Raw genomic sequence first — 19,880 nt, 5'->3', positions numbered from 1 at the left:
TGTGATTGTCCCCACATTCTCTCATCTCCGTAATCACATACTCAAAGACGTCTGTCAACCCACTCAAAATTTATCTAGATCCTTCGTTTTGTGTAGACAGACTGATATGGTTTAGAACACGTCCATGGATGTCTTCACACCTGAAAGTCTGGACCAAGATCCAAACCAATGAACCAATGTTAATGAATGTTTTTAATAACATACAAACACACTTAAAATTCAACATTTAAAACATAAACATATTGTGTGAAATCTAGCTGTAGCCGGTCCAAAATAAGAATATCTAAAAAATAACTTCAAGATGAAGACATCTGAACATCTGGCAATCCGAACCAAGTTTCATGTTTTTGTTACACTGAATACATTTGATCTGGTTAGTTTTGGTTTCACACTGGAATTGCACTTAAGAACTGACATGACAGACCTACATCCTGTTGTAAATCACCTATCAGGGCTGTGTCTCCCTGTACTTGACAGTAGCCATGTTTACATGCAGCCTAATAATCCATTAAAAATCCAACTAATAGTTCAACCAGAATAGAATACGTCCATGTAAACACCTCAATCGGAAGAGTCTAGTCCGATTGAGAACATTCAGAATACAATTTCTGTCCGATTGAACGAGGTGGGTAAACCTCTAAACAATCTGTTAAATGAAAGAATAACATCCATGTAAACGCCCGAATTCGATTACACTCCAATCAGAACGTGCAAGTACGTCATAGCGAAAGGTTTACACCATTCAACGTGGTGGAGCAGACACTGGTCTGAAGAGGAGACAAAGTTTATGCTCTGAGCTTTAAAAGACTGCGGTGGGACGGATGGCCAGCTTATGTGTCTCAGAGCACGACGTCTTCCTTTATAAGTGCATGTGAAGGACGTTTTTTCTGAGCCTGACATCATCCATCCATCCATTTTCCAAGCCGCTTCTCCATCAGGGTCGCGGGGGGGGTGCTAGAGCCTATCCCAGCAGTAAGTCTGACATCAGTTTAAAGCAATTAAAACAAGCACGCCAACTGGAAACTCATCTCATGCAGACTGAATGTCACGTGATGTTCGCCATCATGGTAACATTTACTCTCAACGCTGCCCAACGCATGCGCGTCATTTTGCATCGGATCACTTGTAGTCGGCATGTAAACGAAGATTTTCGTCAGATTGTTGAGTAGAGTGAGCAGATAAACCCCTCAGTCTGAATCTGTAATCCGATTGTATTCAATCAGAATGGCAAAACTCTTTGCCTATAAACATAGTGACTGGTTTATAGAGGAGTGTCTGATGTCAATGTGTTGCCAATTCAGCAGATCTGAGGATGATGGGAGGAGTACTATAAAGTGGGGTGTTGTGTGTGGCCCTCACCAAGCACAACCCACTACTTTAATTTCAAGCGCTCTACTTTAACACCCCTTATACTTCCTTAAATTTAAGGGCACACAGAACCAAGATAAGACTGATGCAGCTGAACGGCTTTTATTTTCTCGATGGCTTAAACAGAAACCACCATCTCACTGTAACAAAACAAAACAAAAAAAAATGCAATTTATTATTTCTAATCTCAATTTATAAATATAATTTAAAATTTATACAACAGCGAATTTTTTAAAACTCAGCTAAAGTCAAATAGCATAAGATAATACATATAATTAACTCCAGCGTCTCATGAAAAGAGCACAACCCTCAGCCTCATCACGTACTGCCACCCCACATTAAACCCAATAAGCACAATCAAATGCCAAAAAAATGAATGAGTAATTAAATCAAAATATACAGCAAGGAAAAAAAAACAAAAGCAAATTTACACTCCAAAAAAAAGTGCAAACCACACCTGAAAGAAACCACAAGTAGGGACGGAATACGTACAGTCTACCAGTCTACTGAAACCAAGGCCCATTATTATCCAAGGCCATACTATTCAACGATCAGGGAACTTGGCCTTTTATAGCGTTACTTCTTCATCTTCTTTCGGCTGCTCCGTTTAGGGGTCGCCACAGCGGATCATCTGCCTCCATCTTGCCCTATCCACTGCCTCCTCTACCTTTACACCAACCATCTCCATGTCCACCTTCACTACATCCATAAACCTTCTCTGAGGTCTACCTCTTCTCCTTCTACCTGGCAGCTCCATCTCCAACATTCTTTGCCCAATATATCCACTATTCCTCCTCAACACACGTCCAAACCATCTCAACCTGGCCTCTCTGGCTTTATCTCCAAACTGCTCCACCTTCACTGTCCCTCTGATCTGCTCATTTCTAATCTTGTCCAGCCTTGTCACTCCTGTGGACGAAACCAGTCCTGCGTGTTCGTTGATGCAAAATAAATGAGACGAGTAGATCAGACTGAAGTGAAACAAACGGTTTTATTACAGAATTCTGGAGAGGTTACAAACAGAGAACATGCATCATGTATCTCCCAAGTAAGCTCTGACCCCTTCTCATCTGACTCCCTTTTTATAGTCGCATGACTGCTCCTTCCTTTCCCCAGCCTCCAATGTGTGCGTTAGGCCATCTCACCAATCCACATCATAAAAGTGTAAGGATGCGCTCGAGACGTGAGCGCATCTGCAAGGTCAGCTTAAGGTATTCCCTGTGTTTACCAACTCCCCCCGTTTTCCAGACAATGGCTCTGCTTATCTGACCAGATGAACCACATGTGTGGTGGGCTAATCCCAGGGTCTACTACTATTAGCTTCAAGGTATTTCCTGTTATCTGACGTCCTTGTGTATTCCACCATTAGTCAGCACACAGCCTTATGTGCTGACTCTTAGCTCTTAGAATTGTACAATATAACCATTAAGCTTTCAATGCTAAACATAATACATCTTAAAAAGAGTAATATGAACAATACTAAGGCTAATAATTCCACAATTCCCCCTTTTGACCTTTCACCCGAAAGGTCAACATTCAGACATAACATCGTAACCTCTATATGTTGAGTTCTGACCTGCGCAGTTAATGACAAATCAAATATCCATGCTGTGGAGCTGCCTAGGGTGTAGTCTAATTGTATTCCCCCATATCTACTAATACAACGGTCTTTGTTCATAGTTGATCGTCTACACACCTCATATTCCCCCCTTCGTGGCTAAACCGGGCCTCAAAAACAAAAGATGAACATGAGTGCGACTACACATATAACACATTACATTTGCTTAACAACTGCACATTGTCTGGAGTGTGAGAGCGAAAAAACCTGTCAGGCAGCCAACCTTCCTGAAATATCCATCAAACAATTTGGACAGGAAAAATTCTCTCACGGTTCTCCTGCCACAAGCAACCTCCTTTATGGAACTCCAGTCCAATGTTAAAAGAAAAATTCAATATGTATGAAGGTGACTTAAGCTAATACATATGGAACCCCAAAAATAAACAACTTAAAATAATGTTCGTTAGCGGGCTATTCGACCTATCAGACCCGATAACAAACCTAAAACCCATTTCCCTAACTCGTGAAAAGAAAAGAAAACACATCTGAGGTCCCAACGTATTCAAGCAAAGACATATAAACACATCAATGTATCAGACTGAAACTCTTCCACATGTCGACTCCTCAAGTGGTGTTGATGGTGTTGGGTGTAGACCTTCTTGTTCAGAGTCTCTCAGTCCTTTTTTATCGTCCATCCGTGAAGGTGTGCACCCCTTCAACGCATCCCGATTTCCAAACACTAAACCTCCCCCCTTTCTTTCTAAAAGGGAAAGAAAACAACAGCGAGTCTTTGGGAAAAACAACAGACACATCATATGCGAATCACAACTCCATAAGATAATGCCAGATCCACTAAGAATGAATATAAAATGATTAAATATTCAAAAAGAATATTCTTCCACCAGTTCACCTTCTTCCACCTCATCCTCGTCTTCATCATTAATGTTAATGGGAGTGCTGCTACCCAATTTAAACCTGTCTGCTGACAGATTTTGGCAATGCGATTTTTCAAACTAGCATTCATTTTTTCACAAATCCCTTCACTTTATGGGTGGTAAACTACTCCAAGATGTTGTCTAATCCCCAATTTTGCAAAATCATTCTTACTATCTTATCCACAAACTCTTTCCCATTATCTGAGGAGATCCGGAAGTCCCTATCTACCTATGACTTCTTTACACAAAATTTAGGTACTGATAAAGCTACTACCACTAATAAATATCTTTTCCCTTCAACTGGTTTTATGATGCCAACAAAAATCCACAACAACTCATGCATAGGACCCCTTGGAATCGGAATGTGACCAGGAGGAACTATCATACCCTTCCGAACATTATTTCTCCAACAGATTGTGCACCTACCTATGACATAATCAATCTACTCAAGTAAGTATGGTGCCCAGAACCCATACGCCTTTGTGATTTTACTTCTAACTTCCCCTCTTGCAAGATAAGCTAACCCATGTGCTTCATCAGAGCATGCAACAGCTGGAGGTAACAATGATAGCTGCGATAGTTAGAGCTGAACCTGACTCAGCTATTGTTGTGATGATAGCTGATTTAGCAGAGACTGACTCTATTTGACCAAAGCCTGCTTCTTCTCCTTCTCCTTCTTCTTGTCATCCCGACCTGGTTGGCTATATGATCTGTATTCACACCTTTTGCCATACTTCCAAGGCCAACCACCTCTGCCAGTTTGCTCCTCACTGGTAGGGGCAACCTCTTCTGTATTTTGGCTCGCAAAATGGACTGTTCCATTTGATTCAAATCCGGATCATTTCCTGTAACATTTCTCCACACTTGAAGGGCTCTTGAAACATAAGCTCTCGGGTTTTCTTTCAGTCCGAGTGGCTCAATCAGAATATTATCAGGATGCGCATTTGTCGGAAATGTATCACTCAATGCTCTCTACATTCGACCTCAAACTGCAGAAAACAGCTCTGGATCATTCACAGCAGTCCCCACATATCAATTTAGTCCAGCTTTCTGTAGAATCTCGTCCATAGCTGGAACCCCTAGGAGATTAACTAAAAGTCTCCTGATACCTCCTATGGCAGGCTGTGTTCCCACCATAAACTCTTCCGCACAACATCAACCGGAGTAATTACATTTGACACCTTAGTTTGCTTTTTGTCTTTTTTAACAGTTCCCTTATTAACCCTTATTGTTAATTAAAAATTTCTTTATTCATCAATAAATGAACACACACTGAAGATTTATAAACAGTGCTAGCTAGAATTAAATGCACTTACATCTAAATACTAATTTCTAAGTTTGTGAAAGAGTTTGTGGATAAAACAGTAGCCTCTTAGTCACCCACAGATGTCTTCAATGGAGCTCAGGTTAAGTAATGCACTGGTTCTCCGCCCACAGTCATCTGGCTCTCTCCTGCTCATTCAAACAAAAGTGAATATGACACAACAAAGAGTTAATCCCAATCCATTCTTTTAACAATGCACACATTTATACACTTATCTGTCAGCACAGTGGTTATTTACTTCCTCAACTATTCTGTCCTTTCTTGGGAGCTCATCTCATTTATATATATTTTATCGACGTCTCTGAAAAGAGGTTCATAGATTTTACTTAACTCTTAGATGTCCACGACATAATCAAAGGTCCTCTTTTGTCTCCCAAAGAAGACTCATTGTTGTTTATAACCATATAAAGGTAAAACAAAACATAGGACTCCTTATCCATATGACTTTTCCTCCTCACATTAATAATATTCAAATTTTATAAACATTACTCACTTTAACTAGTGATTCTAAGTTTAATTGTCCTCCATATAAGAGACTCATAAATCTATTTATTTATTTATTTTATTTTTTTCAGCAAAGTCCCCTACAAAGTCTCCTTAAGTTTTAACTATATAAAGCAAATATCATTCCTTATCAATCCTCAACTCTCATAAAGTTACTCTATAGACACACAGCAGGTCAGAGAACATAAACGCTTCACCCCCAGAAAGAGAAGAGGGAGGGGTGGCGCTCAGACACACACACAGACCCAAATCTGCGCACACACACGTCTTACTCAGAAAAGGAGGGGCTGACACACAGACGAAGTCCAGCTTCGTGTACACACACACACAACGCACAGAGAGGGAGAGAGAAAGAGAGAGAGAGACCAATCCCCCTTTCTCTTCCTTTTTCTCTAAGAACGAAAAACTATACAACACACACAGAACGAGCTCAGCATTTTCCTTAAAGTCGACTCATCCACACATTACTATAGCATGCTTTTGCCACCATTCACTTTTCTTTATTAACTTTATCCACCAAATTCCCTGGGCCCGGGGTGTTCCCCAAATTTTATCAAGCCAAATCCGACTATTTCTCAAAGCCAATTTCCAAGCAGTGACTAATGTACAGATATCTTACCATTAAGAAGCTATAGGCCTAGTACTTGTTCTACCCATGCCAAGGCGTTACTTATTAAGTGAGTACCATTATCTGAGTGAATTCTTTTGGGAAACACGTGTTGGGGAATCCAGTGATTGATCAACATTTTACAGACTGATTTGCTCTCTTTCCTCATAGTGGGGAACGCTTCCACCCAATCTGAAAATACGTCCACGAACATTAACAGATACCTGTACTTCCTGACTGTCTGAATCATATCTGTATAATCTATCTGAATGTGTTCCCCTGTGCCATTGGGCTTAGGGAATTTTCCTACCCCTGGTTTGCAAGTTTTTTGCCACATTATTTACATTACATACTTCACATTCTTTTACATGTGTGGCTATCATAGCGGTTAGAAATGGATGCCACCATCCTTTCAAGTTTTCCTTCATCTGTACCTTTCCTACTTGGGCCAACCCATGAGCTTCTCCCAGCCCTGCTTTTACCAAAGTCCATTGGGACCTTCCCAGACTAATTCACTATTTCTACCACCTTTATCCAGTCACATAGTCTTTTCTTCTGGGCTAGCCTGATCCTGCACTTGCTTGAGCTTTTCTCCTGTCGAAATTGGTTCCCATGGTTCACCTTCCTTCAACACCATCTTCCAACTTCGTTCTTTTATAACCTGCTGCTTCCTTTGCTGCCTTGTCTGCTGTCTCATTACCTCTTTCCACCAATGAGTCCCCTTTCTGATGTCCCTTGCACTTTATGATGGCAACCTGTTTTGGTAGTTGTATCGCTTTCTCTAGTGCTAAGAACTCTTCCTTGTGTTTTACGGGTTTGCCCGCACTGGTGAGATAACCTGTCTCCTTTCATGGTGTAGTCTGGTCTAGCAAGGTCAACCGCATGTGCTAGTTCCTGCTTTAGTTCAATGAACGCCTGCTCTAGCTCAGGTGTCCATGTCAAAATGCCTGGCGTTAGGTTATTGTAGGAGGGTGGGGATACTTGGGGATACTTACCATTCTATCCAGGTTGCCATTATATGTGCACTTCAACCTTCTGACCTTAGCTATTTCCTGTTCTGCATCTGATAACCTCTTCCTGGCTTTTCCCTTCTTAAACATTCCTGCCTTTTCATGTTCTGCCTTAGCCTCGTCTAATTCCTTTATTGCTCTAGCTGTAAAATCATTTAACGCCTGTCCCAAAGAAATCTGGTCATGGGGAGACAGTTCTTTATCCAGCATCCATTTTCTCAACAGTTTCTCCGTTTCTGCTCTCACCTTTTTCCACTTTTTTGGGTCTATCTCTAAGTCATAAACCGCTTTTGCCAAAATAATTATCTGTTCCTCCACTGTTTTCCATTGCCAATTCCCCACCCCAACTGTATTATCCAATTCTTTTTCTAAATCTCTTTTACTGTATTCAGCCATGTTGATCAAAAACTGGTACTCACCAAGACGTCTTCGAAGTTTTACTTGCTCAACTCACAATGCTCAGTTGTCACCGTTAGGTTTGCTGCATGTGAGGAACTTCAAACTTATCACGAATGGGCGCTTTAGAGGACCACCCTCAGGGACTCCAACCCGGTACTTTAGAGGACCACCCTCAGGGACTCCAACCTGGTACTTTAGAGGACTCAAACCTCAAGGACTCCAACCTGATACTTTTAGAGGACTTGAACCTCAGGGTCTCCAACCTGGTACTTTAGAGGACTTGAACCTCAGGGACTCCAACCCTGTTTTAGGGAGAGCCAATCCCAGGGACTTTCAACCCAGTCCTTATCCCATTCACTCGTCAGATGACGGGAGGGGTTCACCAATTCCCGGCAAAAAACCACAGACCCAATATCTTATTAATCACTCAGTATATTTTTACCTTATGTTTGTTCCAATTCAGTCCTTTAAATTTAATCACTTGATCCAACCTCTTTTACCCATCCATAATTTAGCAGTTGTCAATATGCAGAATTTATTTAAATAGGTTTCTGCCAACCTGAGTAAATGGCGCGCCTGTGATGAGTAATGGAGGAAAAAGATCAAGCCTGTTTTTCCAATGGTCTCCTTTGCATCACGTCGGGGTCACCAAATTGTGGACGAAACCAGTCCTGCGTGTTCGTTGATGCAAAATAAATGAGACGAGTAGATCAGACTGAGGTTAAACAAACGGTTTTATTACAGAATTCTGGAGAGGTTACAAACAGAGAACATGCATCATGTATCTCCCAAGTAAGCTCTGACCCCTTCTCATCTGACTCCCTTTTTATAGTCGCATGACCGCTTCTTCCTTACCCCAGCCTCCAATGTGCGCGTTAGGCCATCTCACCAATCCACATCATAAAAGTGTAAGGATGCGCTCGAGACGTGAGCGCATCTGCAAGGTCAGCTTAAGGTATTCCCTGTGTTTACCAACTCCCCCCGTTTTCCAGACAATGGCTCTGCTTATCTGACCAGATGAACCACATGTGTGGTGGGCTAATCCCAGGGTCTACTACTATTAGCTTCGAGGTATTTCCTGTTATCTGACGTCCTTGTGTATTCCACCATTAGTCAGCACACAGCCTTATGTGCTGACTCTTAGCTCTTAGAATTGTACAATATAACCATTAAGCTTTCAATGCTAAACATAATACATCTTAAAAAGAGTAATATGAACAATACTAAGGCTAATAATTCCACACTCCCAACGAAAATCTCAGCATCTTCATCTCCGCCACCTCCAGCTCAGCCTCCTGTCTTTTAGAGAGAGCCACAGTCTCCAAACCATACATCATAGCAGGACGCACTACTGTCTTGTAAACCTTCCTTCATTCTTGCTGCTATCCTTCTGTCACACATCAGCCCTGACACCCGTCTCCACCCACTCCATCCTGCCTGCACCCTCTTCTTCACCTCTTTTCTACACTGTCCATTGCTCTGGATGGTTGACCCAAGATATTTGAAGTCATCCACCTTTACGACCTCTACTTCTTGCATCTTCACCTTTCCACCTGCCTCCCTCTCATTCACACACATGTAGTCCATCTTTTCTCTACTGACCTTCATTCCTCTCCTCTCCAGTGCAAACCTCCACCTCTCCAGATTCTCTTCCACCTGCTCTCTACTCTCACCACAGATTACAATGTCATCTGCAAACATCATGGTCCATGGAGCCTCCTGCCTGACCTCATCTGTCAACCTGTCCATCACCTTTGCAAACAAGAAGGGGCTCAAAGCTGATCCCTGATGTAACCTTACCTTCACCTTGAAACCATTTGTCACTCCAACTGCACACCTCACCACTGTCTCACTATCCTCATACATGTCCACCACCCTAACATACTTTTCAGCTACACCTGACTTCCTCATACAGTACCACAGTTCCTCTCTTGGCACCCTATCATATGCCTTATCTAGATCCACAAAGACACAATGTAGCTCCTTTTGACCTTCTCTGTACTTCTCTACCAACACTCTCAATGCAAAAATTGCATCTGTGGTACTCTTTCTGGGCATGAAACCAAACTGCTGCTCACTGATCTGGACCTCTCGCCTTAGCCTTGTTTCAACAACTCTTTTCCATACCTTCATAATATGGCTCATCAACTTTATACCTCTGTAGTTACTGCAGCTCTGCACATCACCCTTGTTCTTAAAAATGGGGACCAGTACACTGCTTCTCCACTCATCAGGCATCCTCTCCCTCTCCAGGATTTTGTTAAACAACCTGGTTAAAAAGTCCACTGCCTTTCTCTCCTAAACATCTCTATACCTCCACAGGTATGTCATCTGGACCAACTGCCTTTCCATTCTTCATCCTTTTTAAAGCTGTCCTCACTTCCACCTTACTAATTCTCTGCACTTCCTCATCCACTATCTCTCCCCCCGTTGTCCTCCTCTCTCTCTCGTTTTCCTCATTCATTAGTTTCTCAAAGTACTCCTTCCATCTTCCATCTCCTCAACACTCTCTGTTCACTCACTAGTACATTTCCCTCTCTATCCTTTATCAGCCTAACCTGCTGTACATCCTTTCCAGCTCTATCTCTCTGTTTAGCCAAACGATACAAGTCCTTTACTCCTTCTTTACTGTCCAGCCTCTCATACAGCTCATCATAGGCCTGAGCCTTTGCCTTTGCCACCATTCTTTTTGCTACAGACAGGGCAATAATTGAAAGTTCCAATTTACTGCCTGGACTTGCCTGGACAGGGTGCAAGTTAATCTTGCCCCCATTTACAGTAAGATGGATGGTAAGAGAGGCAAAGGAATCCCCAGGGTCATGGTTGGAGAGTTTCAGAAAAAAAGAAGCATGTCCCATCATCTTGTCTCCAAAACTACCATGGATGTGTATAGGACTGAAAATTGATTTAGGTTTATTTGTTTCAGTAAAATAGGGACCCTCACATTTTTTTGTTATTTATTATTCATTTGAGTTGATTTAATTACATTTTGTTTATACTAACATTTGTACACTGTTGTTTTTTTTGGTGATAGAGCTGAGAATGTAAAATCATTTAGTCTTTTAAGACCAAGGAGTTATATATTTATAGTTTATATTTATTTCACCCAGTTGAGGTCTTAGGTTGAACCGACAGGAAAACGGGCTGTGTGGGTAAAAGGTGAAGAATAAATCTTGCACTACGGGCTGACGACACATGCACTTCTGTGTTCCCCTAGGCCTGAGGCCGGCAACAGATGCCACCTCCATGCCAATCGTTTATTTGTAAGGAAAATATATCACAAGCCTAACCACAAATGTAAGTGCCTGGAGTCAGATGAAAAGAACAATGATCTTATTGTTAAGAAACATTCCAGGTGGGTTTGGCATAAACAGAATAACGACACATTGAAAAGTACCTGATGTCCACTGTTAAGTAAGGTGGGAGGTCTGTGATGTTGTCTGTGTGCCTCTTTCAAGAAACTAACAATGGGTCATCATTGGATCTTCCAACAGGACAGTAATCAAAAACATATGTCCAGATTGACACAAAAATGGTTTACTGAACTGTGAATATTCTCGCAATAAATTGACCTCAATCAAAGGTTGGATTTTTCTAATTTTATTCAGTGAAAGATTAGGCTAATTCATCTTTACCAAGGTTGCCAATAATTGTGGAGGAGGCTATATGTATATGCAGTTCCTTAAAAAGTCTTTATGGTGATTTGTGATGCAGATTTGTCATGACAACCCTTTGTAAGCTGTAAGTTTTATAGTTTTGCTTTTATGTCAAAATGACACAACACCCAAAATGACTAAAATTCATACTTTGGTGTAAAAGTTGAGGCAGTGGATAGGGCAAGATGGAGGCAGATGATCCGCTGTGGCGACCCCTAAAGGGAGCAGCCGAAAGAAGAAGAAGAAGACTAAAATTCATAATTTATACTCAAATTCATATCATAGCAGCAATAGGCAAAAAATAATGTGAAGAAACTTACATGAATGTATTACATGTCCCTCTGATTTTCTTGCAGGAATGAGGATTCAGTTGGAAAACAATTAGACAACATAAAAAAAAACAGTAGAACAATAAAAGGATCCCTCACAAGATACATTATAAACACAAAGACTCTAATTGATCATGACAGACTGAAGAGAGAGAGATTTGGAGAAGAAGACAAGAGCAAACCTCATAAAACCATATTACTGGTTGGAGAAACAGGAACAGGGAAGTCGACTCTCATCAATGCCATCATCAACTACATGCTGGGAGTTAAATGGGAAAACAGAATCTGGTGTGAGATCATAGAGACGAAAGAAAACCAAACTAAATCGCAGACCAGTGCAGTGACTGTGTATGATGTGTTTGTTGAGGAGAGTCCGTTCTCTCTCACTGTCATTGACACACCTGGATATGGAAGCACAGAAGGGAAAGAGGATGACTTCCATGTGACTGAAACACTGCATGAGTTACTCAAATCCGAAGATGGAGTCAAGGAAATTGATTTAGTGTGTCTTGTGGTGTCGTCAAACACTGCTCGACTCACAGACAGACAGCTGTATGTGTTTGATTCCATTCTCTCTTTATTTGGAATAGATGTGGAGAGAAACATTGTTCTGCTCATCACGCACGCCCCAAAAAAGCCTAAAAATGCCCTTGAAGCCATCAAAGAATCAAACATCAGATGTGCTAAAAGTGGTGAAGAGCCTGTGTACTTCAAGTTTGACAACTCTCACTGCGAGGACTTTAATGAAGATGATGACAAAAATGCATGGGATAAAAATGAGGAAAATATGCAGAATCTCTTCACTTTTCTGAATGACAGTAAAACAGTTAGTTTAAAGATGACCGAAAACGTGATCACACTCCGCAAACAACTGACAGCATCCATCTTCAATTTAAAGGATAAAATCAAACTGACAGACCTGAAAAAAAAAGAGCTTGAACAGACAAAAAAAGCTTTGGAGAAATATGAGGATGAAAAGAAGGACATGAATAACTTTGAATATGAAGTTGATGAGGCCTACAAAGAAAAGGTGAAAATAGAATCTAAACTGTGGCACATACAAAGCAAGAAGGCCACTTGCTGCAATGTATGTAAGGAGAACTGTCATTATCCTGGATGCTGGTGGGTCTCAGATCTCAAATGGTGCAGTGTCATGTCAAACGGAAAATGCCTAAGTTGTACTAGAAAGTGTGATGTTAGTGTCCATACTAAAGGGGACGAAATCTATGTGTCAAAGACTCGGAAGGTGAAGAAGACATACAAAGATCTGATGAAGAAGTATGAGGAAAATGCTGGAGACAAAATGAGTTTGATGAGCAGCCTAGAGAATGAAATCAAAGAAAATCAATTGAACAAAGAATTTCTGGTTAAAGAGTGTTACCAGAATGTGGTCACTCTGGAGATTACTGCTTTAAAGTCTGACTCTGCATTTGTCATTGAGCATTTGGACTTCCTGATTAAGATAATGAAGGAAATAGGAAAAACCGAAGGAGTTCAGAAACTTGAAAAACTGAAGAAAATGTAAATATATGACTGACCCTGATGTAAAATAAAATCATCCTCAAACAGTCTACTCAAAATGATTTACCACGGACAGGAGGAAAAAAAGAAAATTACATTCCACTAGTTTGTATTTGCCTAGCCTACATACATGATTAAATTTTATGATTAAATAAAAAAATGATTACTGAGAGGGGCTTTAGTCTCTCTATGGCATCTTGCAGCAGGAAGAGACCACTTCACCATCTGGAATCCAACACATTTCATCATGTGTCACGTCGCAAATGGTACCTGCTAAATGTTAATGAATGACACTTTCTGCGCACACTACTTGTTTTTTTGGCACTTACCAGCACCTGCCATCCAGATGTAGTACATGCTACTTAGAACAGACACATACCAACAACTCTTGCAAGTAAAGTGGTCTGGTCATTGGGCAAAGCTAACTAGCAGCACATCATAACTTCACCATAAACCATCAAAACCTGGGACAACTGACAAACAAATATCAATTTGAAAAATGTGTGCAGTTAATATATAATTTTGTAGGTTCTTTGTTTGTACCATTATGTGGCTAATTCTAAGCTAAATGAGCCACTTTAGCAAAAGGCTGTGCAAAAGTAGCAGTAATATTATCTTTAGCTTAAATATATAGTATTTGCCTGCCTTTGTTGTGGCACTGAGATTTAATGAAAATGCAGCTTGTGCAACAGATGTACTCATGCTAATTATTGAATTGATTGTGTTATTCACACTAAATCTGAATTTTGTAAAGACCATTTATCAGCATATTCATTAAACAATAAACAAGAAATGTATCCTGGTGTTATTGTTTTTTTTATATTTTTTAATTAATTACAGTGACCCTTATTGCCATCAGCTGAAATTAGTATAATTTTTACAAACCACATCCAATGCCAACAGTGAACAGTTAATTACCACCTGAAAACTGCATTGTAATATAGCAGCAAGTGGCAATTTGCTGGGTCCGAGCATCGTTAGGTCAAAGACGTCTTATGTGCAGGTCTTTGGTCATAGAAAACACCATTACTTCGGGTCAAAATTCCTGAATATGTCCAGTAAGGTTTATACAGATCCATTTATTATCCCTGATAAGAAACTGAACCCAGTACCTTAGGCTACATTTACACAGCAGGTAAAAGTGGCCCAAATCTGATTTTCTCACCACGTCCGAATTTTTTGTTTGCCTGTTCACATTATCTTTTAAATGTGATCTGTATGCAACATCAATTTGAACAGATCAGCTCCTAAACCGACCCGCACGCGCAAAAGAACAGAGCTTCGTGTGGCTCGTCCGGAGGTAAACAGTCATGACGACTTGCGAACACTAGTCGCTCCCAGTTTCGTCTTCGCCAGCATCACAGGAGCGATTATGAAGTTCCAACTTGTTGACAGTTGACAGCTGGGCTCATCACCCACATTTGACAGCTGGACTCATCACCCACAGTGTGTTCGAGTTCGCCATAAAAAGGGTGCGTTATTTGGCCACTTCTTTGGTTCATGTCCTCTGATTATTTAGGCTGTTGACGCTGCAGCTTCGGGCTGCTCCGGCCGCGCTCTTTTCATTCTAATCCTCTTCAAACTCAGAGCAGCTGTGATGAGTTTCTTATGTTTTTTTTTGGTACAGAAATATCAGCCTAAATGTTTATGAGTCTCTGCAGTACGAAATGATGACAAATGTTGAATTGTATCAACATAAAAGTCACATGAATTCTGATCTTGCTGTTTAGAATGAGTCACATTGCCGCAAATTGGATACAGATCGGATTTCGGTACCACATGTGAAAGCGTCTCAAATCGGAATTGAAAATGTAAGATTCAATGTGCTTTTGCTGTTCACACAGACACACAGATGACACATCTGTGTCACATATTCGGAAAAAGATCGGATTTGGGACACATTTACCTGCTGTGTAAACGGAGCCTTAGTGTTTGAAAGCAGCTGCTTTCTTGGTGAGCCACAAGTAGTCCAGGGAAACAATCATTTTTAAAAGACTTTTTGGAAGAGAGTAATAAGGAAGCAAGAACCTTTTTAGAAACTACCTTTAAATTATTGTGATTATTGAGTAATGTCATTAAAAATTAATACAGCATCTTCCCTTAGTTATTCTGCATACACAGTACGTTTCAAATTTGTGATAACCAGATAATTACTGATATATTTGTAGCCCTTTAAGTCTTGCAACCACACTTAAAAGTCATTATGTTTAATGACAGATTGCTTTAAGAACAACTGTGAGGTATTTTGAAATAAACTCAAGGAATATTAAGGTCTAATAATTACGGAACAACTACGAGGATTTTTTAAGACTTGTATTTACACGATTGTCACTCTTGGTGAAAAACATGACTTGGAACAATTTGTGATTGAACTGAACTGAGGTACACTATTTGCAGTTACTTTCAGAGCTACCTGTAGTGACTGGATGTATAATATTTAGATGAAATATATATATATATATATATATCCTATTCATATCCTCCAGGTTCTCCGGTTTCCTCCCACAGTCCAAAGAGATGCAGTCAGGCCAATTGGACATGCTACATTGCCCCTAGGTGTGAGTGTGTGAGTGACAGTTTGTGTCTGTCTGTCTGCCCCGCGATGGACTGGCGACCTGTCCAGGGTGTATCCTGCCTTCCGCCGGAAGACTGCTGGGATAGGCTCCAGCACCCCCCTGCGACCCTGAGGGAGAAGCGGCTTAGGAAATGGATGGATGGATGGATGGATGGGATATATATATATATACACTGCTCAAAAAAATAAAGGGAACACTTAAATGACATAATATAACTCCAAGTAAACCTTGAGTAAACCATGAGATGGACTCTACAACCCACACAAGTGGCTCAGATAGTACAGCTCATCCAGGATGGCACATCAATGCGAGCTGTGGCAAGAAGGTTGGCTGTGTCTGTCAGCGTAGTGTCCAGAGGTTGGAGGCGCTACCAGGAGACAGGCCCAGTACACTAGGAGACGTGGAGGAGGCCGTAGGAGGGCAACAACCCAGCAGCAGGGCCGCTACCTCCGCCTTTGTGCAAGGAGGAACAGGAGGAGCACTGCCAGAGCCCTGCAAAATGACCTCCAGCAGGCCACAAATGTGCATGTGTCTGCACAAACGGTTAGAAACCGACTCCATGAGGATGTTATGAGGGCCTGACGTCCACAGATGGGGGTTGCGCTCACAGTCCAACACCATGCAGGACGCTTGGCATTGGCCAGAGAACACCATGATTGGCAAATTCGCCACTGGCGCCCTGTGCTCTTCACAGATGAAAACAGGTTCACACTGAGCACATGTGACAGAGTCTGGAGATGCCATGGAGAGCGATCTGCTGCCTGCAACATCCTTCAGCATGACCGGTTTGGCAGTGGGTCAGTAATGGTGTGAGGTGGCATTTCTTTGGTGGGCCGCACAGCCCTCCATGTGCTCGCCAGAGGTAGCCTGACTGCCATTAGGTACCGAGATGAGATCCTCAGACCCCTTGTGAGACCATATGCTGGTGCAGTTGGCCCTGAGTTCCTCCTAATGCAGGACAATGCTAGACCTCATGTGGCTGGAGTGTGTCAGCAGTTCCTGCGAGATGAAGGCATTGAAGCTATGGACTGGCCCACCCGTTCCCCAGACCTGAATCCGATTGAGCACATCTGGGACATCATGTCTTGCTCCATCCACCAACGCCATGTTGCACCACAAACTGTCCAGGAGTTGGCGGATGCTTTAGTCCACGTCTGGGAGGAGATCCCTCAGGAGACCATCCGCCACCTCATCAGGAGCATGCCCAGGTGTTGTAGGTCATACAGGCACGTGGAGGCCACACACAATACTGAGCCTCATTTTGACTTGTTTTAAGGACATTACATCAAAGTTGGATCAGCCTGTACTGTGTTTTTCCACTTTCATTTTGTGTGTGACTCCAAATCCAGGCCTCCATTGGACAATACATTTGATTTCCATTGATGATTTTTGTGTGATTTTGCTGTCAGCACATTCAACTTTGTACAGAACAATGTATTCAATGAGAATATTTCATTCATTCAGATCTATGTGTTATTTGAGTGTTCCCTTTATTTTTTTGAGCAGTATATATATATATGTATATTTTGAGTTTCAGTTCATTTCCACATTTTGGAAATGAACTGAAAATTGCTTCAGAATTTATGGATAATGCATTAAACTGGACACATATTAAAAGATGAAGATACTGCAGCTGCAACTATTTTTCTGTCTTTCTTAGAGGATGCTGCATTGTATCAGAACAGGTATCATATATGAAAGAGTTTACTTGAATTTACTAAGAAGCATGGTTTTCAAGTTACCTTATAAATTAAGAGAAAAGTGGAGGACCACAGCTTGTGAGTTTCAACTGTATCGTGGTCAGAGGGCATTATTTTCTGACATGGTGTGCCTAATTGAAAAATTAGTGAAGATACTCATTGATCCAGTGTTTGGTTGAGTATCAAGAATATTACCAATGTTGAGTAAAGGCTTATTTGCAAACCAGACAAAAGAAAATAAACCCTCAGATAAGCAGCTCTGCTACAACTGTTGCCACTTTAAAAGAAAGAGCAATTAAACAGAAAAAATGCCAAACAGATAAAATGATCAAAATGCACCTCATCCACATATCAATATCATTGTTTGTTTTGCAATGGAAGCAACCGTCCCTTCGAGATGTGATTACAATTTAATAGTAGACATCAGAGGGACAAGATGAAATTGAGGCAATTGGAATTTGTTTTGGCTGCTTGAAAGTTGGCTACATAAGCAAAGACTATGAGAGTCGTTTGGTGAAAAATCTGAAATTTAGTAACAGTGCAAACACATGCCTTTTAAGCTTCTGGCAGCTCAGCAACAGTTCACACAGAGAATCTTGTGAGAATGCAAAACTTACAAGAAAAAAGAAATTGCATTCTGCTGATGTCATGGGAGCGGGCCCAAGTGTAGAGAGGAAAACCTGTGAGGACAGGACTTAAAACTGTAAAAATAATATAAGAAATATACTTATGTATAAACTGTCATGGTAGTTTTTTTAGTGTGATGGGGTGTAATAAATAATGATTGAGAGATGCGGAACTGGCCAAATATGAACCTTTTCACTCCCAGCTCAGGCTGATCCTTTACAGGACTTCCTCTCCTAGAGACGGCCCCAGAAGTCCCCAGGCCTGTAGCATGTGCAATCCGGAACTCCAGGAGGAGTTTCTTTGGCACACGGAAGCATGGGCAGTGCCAGGAACTTGCACACCTTGCAAACAACGTCCAGTGAGATATGAGATCATGGATTCACAAGGATAGGTAAAGGATGGAGGAGACCTTGGGGATAAAGGTCTGTAGACATCAGTGGCAGGTGGTGGCAGTCATTGATGGTGATTGAATTTAGTCCCTGATAATCCACTTAGGGACGAAGGCCTCCATCTTTCTTGTCCACAAAGAAGAAGCTAGCCCCAGCAGGAAAAGATGGGTAAATAAAGCCCAGTTCTAGTGCCTACTGGATGTAGAAATCCATGAGTGCTCAAGGGGTGAAAGTGCAAATATGCTAGTGTTATTACAATGTGGTTCTCTTGGTTGGGAAGGCAGGCATCACCTAACTGCATCTGCTCAACTAGTCATTGAGCCTGGGGGGAGAGCCAGGGTTAAAAGTGGCCTGAAGCACGAGAGTTGCCCCTTCGGTCCAGCTCTCTCTGACGTATGCAGGTGTCAAGTTGAATACATATGTCATGAAGATCTTCCAATGTTATGGGCTGCTCATCCTTTAGCCTGCTATTCGAGCCCTGCTGGAACACTGCCCAAAGGGCATCATCATTCAACTAATAATTTGCCACTGAGCAGGAGCCTGGGGAAAGTGTGAGCAGGTGATAAACGTCCTCTTCCCCCAACAGTATGGAGCATGGCCTCCACAAATGTTGCACTTGTGGCATTGTCCAGGGAATTTTGCTCCCATAGGGCTGTAGCCCAGGCTAATGCTCACGCAGTAAGCAATGAGATCATGTATGCCACCTTGGAGCTCTCTGTGGGAAAATGATGGCTGCTGCTCAAATAGCAATGAGCACTATGACAAGAATGCTTTGCAGCTCTCTGCATCACCAGCGTACTGCTCAGGATTAGCCACATGAGAATCCCTCTTGTACTGGGGCAGGCAGAACAGGGGGAGGACCTCCTTTGGAGGCTGACACAATGGGTGGGGTGGGAGATGTGCTAGCTGGGTTTGATAGCCTCGTGTATTGATGACAACTGCTGGGTTATCTCAGCAGCTGGTCTTGGTCTGGTCTTGGTCTATGTCACTCTGATTTAGCAAGGCTGCCTTGAATTGTTCCATCTCTGCTGGGTCAATGTTTGGTCACACCTTTTCTGTAACGGGACGGTATGGGAGTGGACCCATATTTCAGCCTTTTCTTTTCTCTCTTTTTTCCCTTTTTCCCTTGTCTTAAATCAACGCAGTGTTTTCGTTTTTTTCCTTCTTTCCTTTTTTCTCTTTTCTTCTCAGTCAACTGACCTACAGCAGTGTTCCGTTTTATCCTCTCTGTTTTCCCTTTTACTCTTTGTAAAGGTGTGAGAAGGATGCATTGTCTGCCCAAAAGAAGCACAGAACAGAGGGACAAAAAGAGCTGCATCTGGACACACATCCCATTGAAAAGGCACTTGGCTTGCAGGGGTGTGTTGAGGATGACCA

The 19,880-nt window shown here is 41.7% G+C and overlaps 1 protein-coding gene across 1 annotated transcript in view; it reads left to right on the top strand.

Annotated features, from left to right (window-relative positions):
* The window catches only part of LOC108429256 (immune-associated nucleotide-binding protein 13-like), a 29,065-nt gene extending 15,850 nt beyond the window's left edge, over positions 1-13,215 (top strand). The window contains exon 3 of the mRNA XM_017700894.2: positions 11,718-13,215. Within this exon, the coding sequence (XP_017556383.2) occupies positions 11,718-13,215 (1,498 nt within the window). The remainder of the gene's footprint in view (positions 1-11,717) is intronic.
* The last annotated feature ends 6,665 nt before the right edge of the window (positions 13,216-19,880 follow it).

The sequence above is a fragment of the Pygocentrus nattereri genome, chromosome 3 (assembly GCF_015220715.1).
Source record: "Pygocentrus nattereri isolate fPygNat1 chromosome 3, fPygNat1.pri, whole genome shotgun sequence".
Taxonomy (NCBI): domain Eukaryota; kingdom Metazoa; phylum Chordata; class Actinopteri; order Characiformes; family Serrasalmidae; genus Pygocentrus; species Pygocentrus nattereri.
Note: the sequence above shows the minus strand (reverse complement) of the source record. Positions and strands in the feature narration are given on the sequence as shown.